Here is a 12,617-nt window from a genome sequence, read left to right on the forward strand (position 1 = left end):
TTAGGCCCTTACCATGATACTCAGATCATTTTGATACTGTGTTACAAGAAAGAAGAAATCTCAATCTCCTGAGTCCTGAAGGATAGCTAAAGAAAACACCTTGACAAATCCTTCGGGACTAGCATTCTCCCAACCACCACCACCCGAAGTCTAGTTCTAACCTAACCTAGGGACAACCTGAAATCAGACAGCTCCAGGGACATCAGGTCCTGTTTACCAGTTCAGGTAAGGTCTGGAGTCAGCCTCAAGATTTGGCTCCTCTGCCAAGCAAACCTGAAGTAACACCTCTGAGTTAAGCCAGCCACCCTCTCCTCCAAACCCCCACACCCTTAAAGCAGGCCGGGTCTTTTTAGTTCTTCAACTCCCCCTTCTGAGGGGAGGAGGAGGGAGCTGGGGAAGCTTCCAAACTGTGAGAGACCTGGGATTGAGCCACATCTTCCTGGAAACTAGGTTGGGGAATCTCCAGAGCAAAGGATTTGCATCTTGAAATAATGTGGCTTAGGTTTAGGGTTGACAGATAAAATACTGGATGCCAAGTCATGTCCCAAATATTACACGGGACATACTAGTTCTATAACAGTATTTGTTGTTTGCCTGAAATTCAGCTTTAACTAGGCGTCCTGTTCTTTATTTATGAAACCTCGCAATCTACTTAGGGTACAGGCCCTTGGTAGGAACTTTTAACCAGTGGTGTGGTCTCCACAAACATCATAAGCATCTGATTAGAAAGGACGCAGGGGAGGACTTCCGAGGACAGGGAGCTATATAATAGGGAAGCCCAAAAAGTGTGAGCGCCCGCGGGGGTAGTCCTGTCACTTTCTGATCATGAGAGCATGGAGGGCTGGTGAGCTCCCGTGAGGGACTGGGTGGTTTCGGTACTACTCACCTCCCTCACTGTCTCCCAAATGTGTGCCCAGAATTACGGTCCTATTCTGCGAGACCGGGAAACCACTCTGCCTGCACCCGTTCCGGGTCCCCGCCACCCGCCAAGGTTCAAGGCCTGAGTCCGCGTACCGGGGGCCCCGCCTCCCCGTGCCGCGCTGGCCCCGCCCCACTTTGTTATCCGACCCTTTGCTAGGTCAGCTGGTGCTGGCGTCAGGCAGAGGGATGGGCTGGCTCGGCTCGACCCGGCAGGGCTTGTTTACTATGGCTGATGATCTGGAGCAGCAGTGAGTTAATCCTGTCTCTTTCTCTTTCTCTGTCTCTCTCTAGCCCATGATCCTGGGACTGTCTGTGGCTGAGGAACACTTTTAGACATCTTCCCGCCTTTCCTGTCTCAGGTCGGCCTCCTGGGAGGGCTGGGGGCTGCCTTTGCTTGCTTTGCTTTTGCCCAGACGAGGCGGTGGCAGAGCCGGGGGAGCGATGGGAAATAAGTTAGCCTGCATGCAGCTCCGTGATTCGAACTTTCCACGTTAGTCTCCGCGGTCGCTCCTCGTCCTCCTCCACCCGCTGTACTCGGGGATTAGATCCCGTGGGAATGTCTGAGATCCACCGAAGCATGCTTGTGGGATGCGGTTGAGGGGGGTAGCAGCCAGGTCTGCCTGTCTGGATTGGCCCTGGTTTGGAAGTCGGGGGTGGAAAGAGCCTCCTTTCGCAGGGCACGGAGAGGGCACGGGAAGAGGAGAAAGGCCTCCACCGCGCTGGGATTGGTCTACTTGGAATAATGAATGGGCTTGCAAGCCTTCTTTGGTTCTCACCCGCAGAGACACTTTGCAACTTGCGATCCTAGTTGATAACGTTTTTAATCTTCATAACTATCTTTTATGCTGTGGTCTCAAAAATAGAGCTCTTGGGACTCGTTACCACTGCCTCAAGGGCATTGGTTTGGGGCGCCACCTGTAGCTGGTGTGGTTAGCCATTTGCAGTCTCTAGGAGCCAGGCAAAATTGCTTCCAGAAGAATGACTCAGCTCCCAGCCAAGCCTCGGTTTCACTAGCTCAGGGCCGTTTGTGGGTCCAGCGGTCCCCCTTTTCAGACCAGCATTACTGGCAGTTTGCAAAAGGAATTAACTTTATGACAACAGTAGCTTCCTGTGCTTGAAGAAGCTGCCCAGGAGAGTTGCTCTCTAAGATAACTTTTCCAAGAACTGTACAACAGCTACAGTGACTTAGGGAAACAATATTAGAGCTGGTTGAGATGCAGGTGGTTCAGCTCTTTTTTTACAGATGAAGTCAGTGCCCATAGAAGTTAGAAGACTTGCCCAAGATCACAGACCCACACAGAACCCCTTCTGCCTTACCTCCATCGGGATAAAAATGCTCTAGAGGGAAGAGACCACCCTGGCTAGCCTAAGTTCATGGCTAGGTGGCTTCTCTTCTCTTTGCCTGAACCCCCCATCCCTATCCCTCACCTCCCCAATTGTATTAATCAGATTCAGTGTGCCAGACAGTATTTCCAGTGCTTTACCTGCAACATTTTTGGTGAAGAAGAGAGGCAAAGGAAAACTCCCTTGACTATCTGCTGAGCAGCCCATAGTGTTGTTCCATGGAACAACATTTCTCCTGAGTGCTGCAATGTGGGATCCAGATGCTTCAAGCTTACAAGGAATTCCAGTGGAAAATTAAAAGGGTTATGAGTCTCCATAGGATTTGATTGATGAAACTGACAACTCTCATCTGGCTATAATGCCATTGATGTACCACTCTCGGCTGCAACCTCAGTATTTCTTTCAAACCTCAAACAATCATTGAGACTTGCTACTTACAAAACAGCTTATGATTTAGCTGGGGAAAATGTTTATTGGGAACTTATCTTGTGCTAGTCTTTATGTATTTTAGGTGCATTAACTCATTTAATCTTTATCTGTGAGGTAGATACTATTACTACCGCCCTTTTAAAGGTGAGGAAAGTTTGACAAAGAAAGTAGAAGTCATATTGCTGGTAAGTGGCAGTGGCAGGATTAGAATTCTGGCCTTCTGGCTTTAGATCACACTTCCTTTCTGAAAACAGAGACCAGTGTGAAAATTATGTTTTATACTGTTAAGTATTCATGTATGGCCTTGAAAAGCCAAAGCTAGAACTTCCAGAGAAGAAGTACAGAGAAACCTGGATTTGAAATCTGGGTTTTCTAGTTCTACTTCTTTTTCTCACTAGCTGTCTGACCTCTTTGGGCATCAGTTTGGTCATCTGTAAAATAAAAGAGACTGGGCTAGATGATTTCTAAGGGCCATCCTTATCTAAAGCTCTGATGTACCAGGATGCCCAGTGTGTGCTGGGGCGGGGGAGGAGTTGGCAGTGATTCCTCTCGTTCTCTCACAGAATGCTCTGTGTGACTATACTAATGTTCACAGGCCTTTCCTACAGCTGGTGTGTCCATCCTATAATCCTCTTCACCCAGAGAAGAGAAGTATATCATATGCAATGGAAAAAGAATAATAAAAACTCATTCATTGAGCATCTAATTTGTACCAGGCACCTTGTACATTCCCTTACATATCTAAATGCTCAAAGACAGGCTGTTCATCAGGCCAAAGCCATTCTGCTCGAAAATGATAATATTGTGACTCAGATCCAAGGTGGGTTTTTTTTTTTTTTTTATTCCAAAACTGATGCTTTCAACTTCTACTCTGCAATGACTTAAAGTCCAGTGGATATGAAGGAGAAAGCAGAATCGCTTATCTTATCCGTTTTATTGCCTGCTATGGGAGATAAGAACTATGTGAGGTTTTTACTCACTTTATAATCTGCAAAACAAGGCCAGAGGCACCTGTGTCCAGTCAGGGATTCACAGCAGGACTTGAACCCAGGTCTCCCACCTCTTGCTTGCTGCCTATCCCATCTCATTGCTTAAGGATTTCCTGAGAGCCCAGCTGGGCACTGACAGTGCTCTATACTTCCAGGGCTTGAAAGAGGGCACACACAAGCTGCAGTGCCCTGCCAGGAGGGCAGGTGGCATGGGAACTTGTCCTATTCTAAAGGAACATTCAGTCCTGGGGATAGCAAAAGATAACTGAGGCATTAGTTAAAAGTGGTTTTGTCCCCCTATAATCTCCTGAAACATGAAAACCAGTGGCAAAAGGGTTTGTAAAGCTCAAATGAGATACATGTGAAAGTGCTTTGTAAACTGTAAAGTGCTGTGCACATGATATTCTGAGGATCTTTGAAACAAAGAGCATGTTGTTAATAGCCATTTACCAGAGAAGAGTAACAGTCTATCAGGCCGTGAGGGAATTGCTGACTGCCATAGTGGGAGGTCTCCTGAGCCTGGAAAACACCCTGTACCCTGATAACTCTTTTGTATCTGTCAGCAAGGCTCAGGGCATCAATGTTTCCTTTCCAATGTTGCCAATGAGCATCTCTGTGTCTTTTTGTCCCAGGCCTCAAGGCTGGCTGAGTAGCTGGCTGCCGGCTTGGCGCCCCACTTCGATGTCTCAATTGAAGAATGTGGAAGCCAAGATCCTCCAGTGTAAGTAGCAGGGACAGCCTGTGCCACCTCCCTTAGGAGGCCTAAGGAGGATACGGGATCTTCCCAGAGACTGGTACACTGAGCCCACTGACTCTTGATAAAAAATGTTTGGGGTGGGAGGAAAGGTTGTCAGTGATCTAAGGGAATAGATTTATACAGAGGACACTGAATTCTATGATAATGGTTCCTCAATGTCGCCCTCCCTGTCCATCATGTAGTTCCTGCCACATCCCACAACTTCACCGCTAACCCTATACCAACTATGAGCACACAACACACACAAATACGCATATTCTCTCCTTTTCTTCCTTCTCCTACTCCTCTCTTCTTTCTTTCTCCCTGTCTGTTCTTCCAAACACACAAGCACTTCTTAGATTTACCACCTTGCAACCCAAGGACCAGCAAACAAATCCTATATGCTCTATTATTACTATTTCCCCACCACTTCTCTGGTTTGAGACAGGAGTTAGAGATTCCCACAGACCAGCTCCTGGGCAGTGTTATATTGGGGCAGAGCATCGGCAGCCACTGGCTCAAACAAGGCCCTTGGGCCACATCTCCCTGTTTTTCTCATGTCTTACCTGCCCTGTTCTACTTCCCCAGCCATGGCTCGCCTCTTATGGGCCTGAGTAAGTACAACTGAAGAATAACCACAGCTTTCAAGCTTTTGTCGAGGATCCAAGTGACTTTCCCCAGGCAGCTCTGGCATGTAGTTGCCTTCACACCAGCAGAGCAAGCACTGCCCACCTTGGTCTGTCTCTAAGTGGAATAAGCCAATGGCTCACTTCACACCTGTCACACCCTCCACCTGTCTCAACGCCAATTAAAAGCCCTCCTCCCAGATACCCTCAGTGAGGACACTTCTGTCCATCTGTCAAGCCCCAAGCACACAGGTACAAGAGCGATGGATGCAGGAGCTCTGTAGGTTGGTGGAGTCACTGCCACCCCGTGCCCAAAGGGAGCCAGGCAAACAGCCTCAAGGAATAAGATGGCCACTCTTATTACCTATAGAGTAGATGGCCTACAAATTATACTCAGAGTTTAACTCTTGGGGTGTATGGTGAGAGGGTTATAAAGGGAAAGAGGTGAGGGAGGTCAGGTAGGTTTGGGAATGGAGGGACAGAGCTGAAGAGTGACCATCCAGGCAAAATGATGATGCTGTCAGAAAAAAGACATATTGCTCGCTCTGAATCTCCTCTCCCCAGGTCTGCAGAACAAGTTCCTGGCCCGGTATGTGTCGCTCCCAAACCAGAACAAGATCTGGACGGTGACCGTGAGCCCCGAGCTCAGGGATCGCACCCCCTTGGTGATGGTGCATGGCTTTGGGGGTGGTGTGGGCCTCTGGATCCTCAACATGGATTCACTGAGTGCCCGCCGCACACTGCACACTTTTGATCTGCTTGGCTTCGGGAGAAGCTCCAGGCCAACATTCCCGAGGGACCCAGAAGGGGCCGAGAATGAGTTTGTGATCTCAATAGAGACGTGGCGGGAAACCATGGGGATCCCCAGCATGATCCTCCTAGGACACAGTTTGGGAGGATTCCTGGCCACTTCTTACTCGATCAAGTACCCTGAAAGGTAAGAAGGACCTACCCTCTGGGTCATTTATCCAACTCCTTGCCTCACTGGGAACCTTCCGGTTTTAATCGCCAATAGTTCTCTTTTTCCTGGGTGATTTAAGGGCTATGGCATCTCCAAGCAAATACAGCTTTTCCTTTGTCCTCCTGTAGAGTTAAACACCTCATCCTGGTGGACCCATGGGGCTTTCCTCTCCGACCGACTGACCCCAGTGAGATCCGTGCACCCCCAACCTGGTTCAAGGCTGTGGCCTCTGTCCTAGGGCGTTCCAACCCACTGGCTGTTCTTCGAATAGCTGGGCCCTGGGGTGAGTAGCCTACAGATACAGAAACTATCTCCTCAAACCAAGGCTATCCCATTCTAGAAGCCCCACTGCTCTGGACTCCCATCATCCTCGCTTGTTCTTGAAAAGTGGGAATGGACCTAGCATTGTTATTTTAAACTATTAATCTGGACCAGATTTCTCTGCCTGCAGTTTCAGAAGGTTCTTTTTTTCTTTCATTTGCATGGAAAAAGCTTTCCTATGCAAGGGACAGATGGAGCAGAACTACTACTCTGTGCCTTGGTTAGACCCCCAGAGAGAGAGAAAGAAAGGGACCATGAGGTGACTCTTCCTCCGCTGAATTCTTATGCTACATGTGTGAGTTTATGGCAACCTGTTGGCGATTCAGCGTGGTAACCACCACTGGCTCCCACCTCTGCAGCTCACCCAGCACCTGCAGCAGGGAGATGTCAGAACCAGAGCCTCCAACACAACCCACAGTGTCAGGCAAGCCCCTCGAAACCATGCCCTGCTCCAGTCAGACACCACACCTTCACCATTTAGTAGCTGTCAGCAAACTCTGTGGCTGAAGAGAGGGAAGGCATTCCAAGGGAGCCGGCCAGAGGAAGTGAAATCAATAGGCCCCAGGCTTCTGACCTCAGACTGCCAGCACCCTAACTTTCTGGGGAGCTTTTTACTCTGATGAAGTGAAAAGCACATGACCTTTATGGGAAGGGTTGGTGACCCTCTGTCTTACACTAATGGCTTATGTATACATGATAATGTTCAATAGCCAATTATTGTGAGTTCATTGCAAACGGCTAAATAAGAGTTATCTCTCTAGGCCCTTCATGAGAAACAGAATGGCTCTGGATAAAAGAGAAATATGAGCATTTGAGGAGAAGGTAGGAGTTTAGGAGTAGCTCAGCTCTCACCGCTCTCCCGTTTTTGGACTTGCATCTGGCTGGGCTCGTGCATGGGCATCAGAGCTTGTGTGGTTGTGGCAGTTGGCTGACAGCCATGGAGGAGGCCAGGGCCAAGGGGATCCTGGCTGTGTCGCCCTCTGACCCCTTGCTTCTTACATGCAGAGAGAAGACCAGAAGAGAGAGGTCAGGTGTTGACCAGTAGGCCCCAGTTTTGACCGTCTGTTGTGGGTGCCCTCCTGCTTGTTTATGAACTATATAAAGAAGGTGAAGAGAACAGATTGCTCTAAAACTGCCCCGAGTCTGAGATGCCAGGGTTAAGTTGGCCTCTCCACTCATATTATGTTACAGGCCTGAATATGATCGGCCTCTTGGGAGATGGTCTAGTTTCACTCACTACCTCAAGATGAAAAGGCTATAAGGGTCCCAGGAATAAGAGAAAGGATGTTGGTGAAAGTTGTTCAAGCATTCACAGGCAGGAGTCTTTCCCCCACCACCCAAACTGGCCCCTCCATGCTCTCCTATCCCCTCCCAGGGCCTGGCTTGGTGCAGCGATTCCGACCAGACTTCAAGCGCAAGTTTGCAGACTTCTTTGAAGATGATACTATATCAGAGTATATCTACCACTGCAACGCACAAAACCCCAGGTGAGAGCAGCTCCCAGAGCCAGCGCCAGGTGGGCAAGGTAACGGAAACTGCAGAACTGTCCTAGGATCGTTCTGTGCTGTGTTTCTTCTTCCACAAAGTTTTCATTCAGTGTGGGCAGCGGTTTTTCAAGCTCCATCTCATGGCACACATAAACTAATTACTAAAATTCTGCAGCACACCAAAAAGTATATTTTTTGCCGATCTGACAAAAAAATAGGTATAATTTTGATTCATGCATACTGGATGACTATTGTTGTGTTGGCTGCTGTCATTTTTTAAATTTGACAATCTAAGGGAAAAGAGGTCAGTGCTTCTAACTAAATAGTCAGGTATTGCATGTTTTAAAAATTCTTGCAGCACATCGGTTAAAAATCGCTGAGTTAGGAGAACAGAAGCGTTAGCAGGCTTGATCATGTCCAGAGACTTCCCCAAGGGGTAGGCACAAAGGGATGGAGAAGATAACATTAATTAAAATTGCCACTGTCTCTACAGGTGACCCTTACTCTTCTGTAGAGATAGGCGGTTATCCTGACAGGCAAGAGTCTGGAAAACACTTGAAAAGACTTTTTCTTTTCTTTTTTTTTTAACTAAAAGATGATATGAATACGGTATTTTGATAAAAGCAAAAAGAAAGAAAGAAGTCTTTGCCTGTCCCAGACTTGTAATTCCCAAATTTCCTTGTTACTGCCAGTCTGACATATCACATGACAACTTCAGAGAACCTCCTTGCCTGTCTCCCTCTGCACACATGTGACTGTGTCTCTAGAGTACATTCCTACAAATAGAATCTCTGATTGAGAAAGTACCTATTTTAAAATTTAATTATGTGCACCTTGAAGTATTGTTGGGACAGGAATTCTTTCCAAATCTTTTGGACATTTCCGGGTGTCCCCAGAATCTTGAGAGGTTCATGTCTATGACTGCTCACACAGCAGGCCCCATAAGCCTGCGACCCGCAGTCTTGCAGCTGAGAGCCAGGGCGGAGTCCAGGAGGCGATCTTCCCCTCAGGCCATGCTGTGTGCGTGGCTGATACCAGGAGGCTGCTTTGGTGGCACCTCCTCTGCCGTGGCCTCACCCTGAGCTGCTGGGAGGCACCTCAGGGGAGCCAAGTCCACTGGGAGCAGCAGCATTGCCCTGCCTCATTTCAGGACTGTCCAGGTCACTGTTGTGAGCCAAAGCTGTGAAGAAGGAGGGGATTTGCATTCCATCAGTACTGTCTGAGCATTAGCCTCAAACCCAGACAGCTTTCAGGCAGCGTGGGAACTGTCCATTCAACATTCCTCATGAGCTCCGCTAATTGAAGGGCGCTACTTAGGCAGTATAGAAACTCAGCTCAACAGTCAAATCAGGTAGCCCCCTGCTTCTGCTCTCTACCCTGTCTTTCAGCCCCCACTGGGCTAGGTGCCAGTCTCAGACCCACTTGAGGCCCCTCACGCACAATCCTAGCCCTTTCCTCAGAATGTCCCCCAGCCTGAGAACTAGTTCTGCATTATGCATGCAGACCCCTCGCAGACCCGTCATGATACCGCCTCAATTAGCTCTACCTGAGGGAATGACCAGGGAGCAAAACAGATTTGATTGGCAGTCGTTGTGTCTCACACAATACAAACTGTTGCTCCCCCAGGTCTTCACAAGACTGATGTTTTATTCACAGTTTCCTCAGGAAACCCTTTGTACTACCATAGTACTCGCTCTTGAGACTCCACCTCAAATGAACTCCTGACCTTCTCCCTCCACCCCCAGCCGGCTAAGTCCTTAGTCTGTGTTCTCATAGCACTCCACTACCCTTTCATAATTCTTGGGAAATGTGTAGTTAATGAATCATATAATTCGTTATTTAATGCCTAAAGTGTGAGCTGAAATGTGTCTTGTTCATATGTCCCCTCACTCAGGTTAGGGCATGACACATAAATATTTTTTGAATAAATATTAACCCATTGCATTCTTGGACAATACTCAGTGGCCTGCGGGTTTTCACAAGTGTATCCCTCTAACTCTGTTTTGTGTTAAGAGGCCTCTAGAGATTCAGTCCTTTCTCCTAATCTTACCCATATTTAATGAGTCTCAAACCCAGGGTTTGAGACGACTACCAACACGATGAAGATACTGCCTCAGCCTCTGAAGAGACCAACCATTTGACATTTTATGCTGTGAGGTTTATTCTAATTCCTCGCCCTGTTTTGCTTCTTAGTGGTGAGACAGCCTTCAAAGCCATGATGGAGTCCTTTGGCTGGGCCCGGCGCCCCATGATAGAACGAATTCACTTGATTCGAAAAGATGTGCCCATCACCATGATCTATGGGTCCAACACCTGGATAGACACCAGCACAGGGAAAAAGGTGAAGCTGCAGCGGCCGGATTCCTATGTCCGAGACATGGTACGTTGGCCACCCAAGGAGCAGAACTGAGGTGGAAAAGCTGTGCATTGAATGCCGGCACATGTTGGTTGACTCTCAGCAGGGATGAGCAACTCGGGGTAGAGAGGGTGATGGAAGAGTCAGCAGGGAAAAGAGGGATGAACTGACTGAGATGAGACAGTGGAGTTGAAAGGTTTGGCTTTTTGTCATTTCCTAATTAGGAGGCCTCTCACTTCTGTCCTTGTCCAGTAGCCAGGCACAGACATCATGCTACCCCACCTGTAATTCCCACTCAAAACCAGAGCTTTGATCAGTAGAGTGAATGGTAGAGGCTGACATGAAGCCTTCCTACCATACTCCTGCCTTCCCTTTTTTCTTCCCCACTCAACCCTCATTTGCTAATGAGTGTGCTTAATTAGGCTGGCTGCCTTTTGGGCCCTGGTTTACTGTGCCTGTGGGTAAAATGAGCAGGTCGGTGGTGGGGCTAGCATGGAAGGCAAGATACAGTGAATGGTCATGGGAGAAGGAAAATGGGATATTGATAGTCCTTGGCTCCTACAGGAAAGTGCCAGGATCCAGGGAGAAAAGTGGACCATTGTTTCTGACAAGTGCTCATGGGTGAGAGGCAAGCAGGTCTAAAGGAAAAGAAATGGTTTGACAGCTTTCCAGTGCCTGGAATAAAGGGCTGTCCCACCCTGGCAGTTCCTCTCTTCACAGGAAATCGAGGGTGCTTCGCACCACGTCTATGCAGACCAGCCACACATCTTCAATGCTGTGGTGGAAGAGATCTGTGACTCGGTTGATTGAGCTGCTCTCACTAGAGGAAGCGGAGAAAGCCAGAGAGTCGCTCTCACCTCCCTGGCTGCTTACTCACCCTCTGTCCTTTCCTCACCAACTAACATGTGCCAGCCAGTCAGAGTCTTGGGCTGTTCCCAAGGCAAGAACACAGTGAAGAGTACTCCTGACCCCAAGCGAAGGGCTGGAGGCAGAAGCCACAATGAGGCCTTGAGCTCCCCACCCCCGGGGAAGAACATAAAGGGTCACTTAGTGCCACCCCATTCTCTCCATGCCAAGTGTTACCCAGATAGTGGTTGTGAAGGGCCTGTACTGAACCACGTCCCCTCCCTGCCAAAGGGAGGGCAGCCTCTCTACCCCTGGACAAAGCAGAGGCTCCCACAGTCTTTCCTAACTCTGGAACGTTTCTGGGGGTAGGTTCCATGAAAGAACATCTTCCTCCTCCACCTCCTTGCCCCCTCCCATGCCAGTGTCCAAGGTATGTTTGGGACCAGTTCCCACTTAGCTACCAAAAGCAGGTTCTGGAGAGTCCCTTGTTCTTCAGAGTCTCTCCCATGACCTGAGAGGTCATAGCCAAAGCCCTCATTAGCAGATGAGGAGCAAGCCAGGGCAGGGCATGGCTGGCCCACGGTGATATAGCTCTGCTCCAGAAAAGCTCAGGCTAGAACCCAGGTCTGCTGACATCCGGTGCTGGTGCAGACTCCATTTGCAAAGGTTCGAGGCAGGCACCGTTGCCATGGGGTAACTGGCCAAGGGTAAGCCCATCCCTGCCCCACATTCCAACCCCATTGCACAGGGGTGCTGTTATCCTGCCCTGTGTCTCAGCCCTGGCTGCCTAAGCCAGGAACACTCAAGTGCTTCCTTCCCTGCCCACTCTTCCTCCCAACAGGGAAGCCTCTGGGCCTCCCTCTGTGCCTTGGGCCCTGAAGCCCCACCTGTAGTACAGAGCAAAGGTGGCCCCTGGTGGAGAGAGAAGGGAAAGGCCCTTCAACTCAGGGCCAGGCCTGGATTCCCTTGCTCCCGGCAAGATTTTTCTTCCTATTCCCTGAGCTGAGGCCACCTGGAGCCCCTACCCATGGTCCAGCGGGGAGTCTCATGCCAGCAGTTACCTGTCCTCATCAGCCACAGGATGATTCTCACTGCCTGGCCCTCTACCCCTGCCATCTGTCCTCCATGGTCTCGAGTTCATCCCACTCAACCCATCTGTCATCCTCTCCCAGGGGCTGGTTCCAGGTGCTCCTATGAGGTTCTGAACAGTAGGCTGGGCCTGGCCCCAGAACCAGGGCAGCTCCTACCTGCTCCTTCTCTTTTGTAAAGCCAACCCTTTCACCAGAATAGTATTAACTGGCCGTGCTTTGTACTACTGGTCCAGCTGCCTTGGGCTCTTTTTCTACATTAATAAAGAAATGAGTAAAAACTGCTGGTGGTGATGATGTTTAATATTGGTCGACAGGAGTGCTGGGAGTGGTGCTGAATTCACAGCAGCCCATGTGATGCCTGAGTCAGAGAAGGGGCCCTGAGGGCTTCCCACTTACACACCTTTCCCTCTCCATTTAGTCCAGCATTTGCCCTCTAGATGCAGATTGGCAGGGGCCATCTCAGCCAACCCCTTCAGAGGATGGTTGGGGAGTGTGGAAGGGCCAAACCCC

General features: G+C 49.3%; 1 protein-coding gene across 5 annotated transcripts; it reads left to right on the forward strand.

The window, feature by feature from the left end:
• Positions 1 to 1,076: 1,076 nt before the first annotated feature.
• On the forward strand, positions 1,077 to 12,388 carry ABHD4 (abhydrolase domain containing 4, N-acyl phospholipase B). 5 transcript variants are annotated; one of them, XM_080648588.1, is made up of 7 exons: positions 1,077 to 1,280; positions 4,316 to 4,404; positions 5,610 to 5,982; positions 6,135 to 6,289; positions 7,703 to 7,814; positions 10,008 to 10,194; positions 10,876 to 12,388. In XM_080648588.1, the coding sequence occupies exons 2-7, from the start codon at positions 4,365 to 4,367 to the stop codon at positions 10,978 to 10,980; spliced, it is 972 nt and encodes a 323-aa protein (XP_080504714.1). In that variant the 5' UTR covers positions 1,077 to 1,280; positions 4,316 to 4,364; the 3' UTR covers positions 10,981 to 12,388. The 5 variants fall into 5 exon arrangements, with proteins under 5 accessions (XP_080504714.1, XP_080504715.1, XP_080504712.1 ...); XM_080648589.1 differs by having other exon boundaries at positions 10,891 to 12,388; XM_080648586.1 differs by having other exon boundaries at positions 1,106 to 1,169.
• Positions 12,389 to 12,617: the final 229 nt, after the last annotated feature.

This window comes from Plecotus auritus, assembly GCF_963455305.1.
Source record: "Plecotus auritus genome assembly, chromosome: 1".
In the NCBI taxonomy this organism is placed as follows: domain Eukaryota; kingdom Metazoa; phylum Chordata; class Mammalia; order Chiroptera; family Vespertilionidae; genus Plecotus; species Plecotus auritus.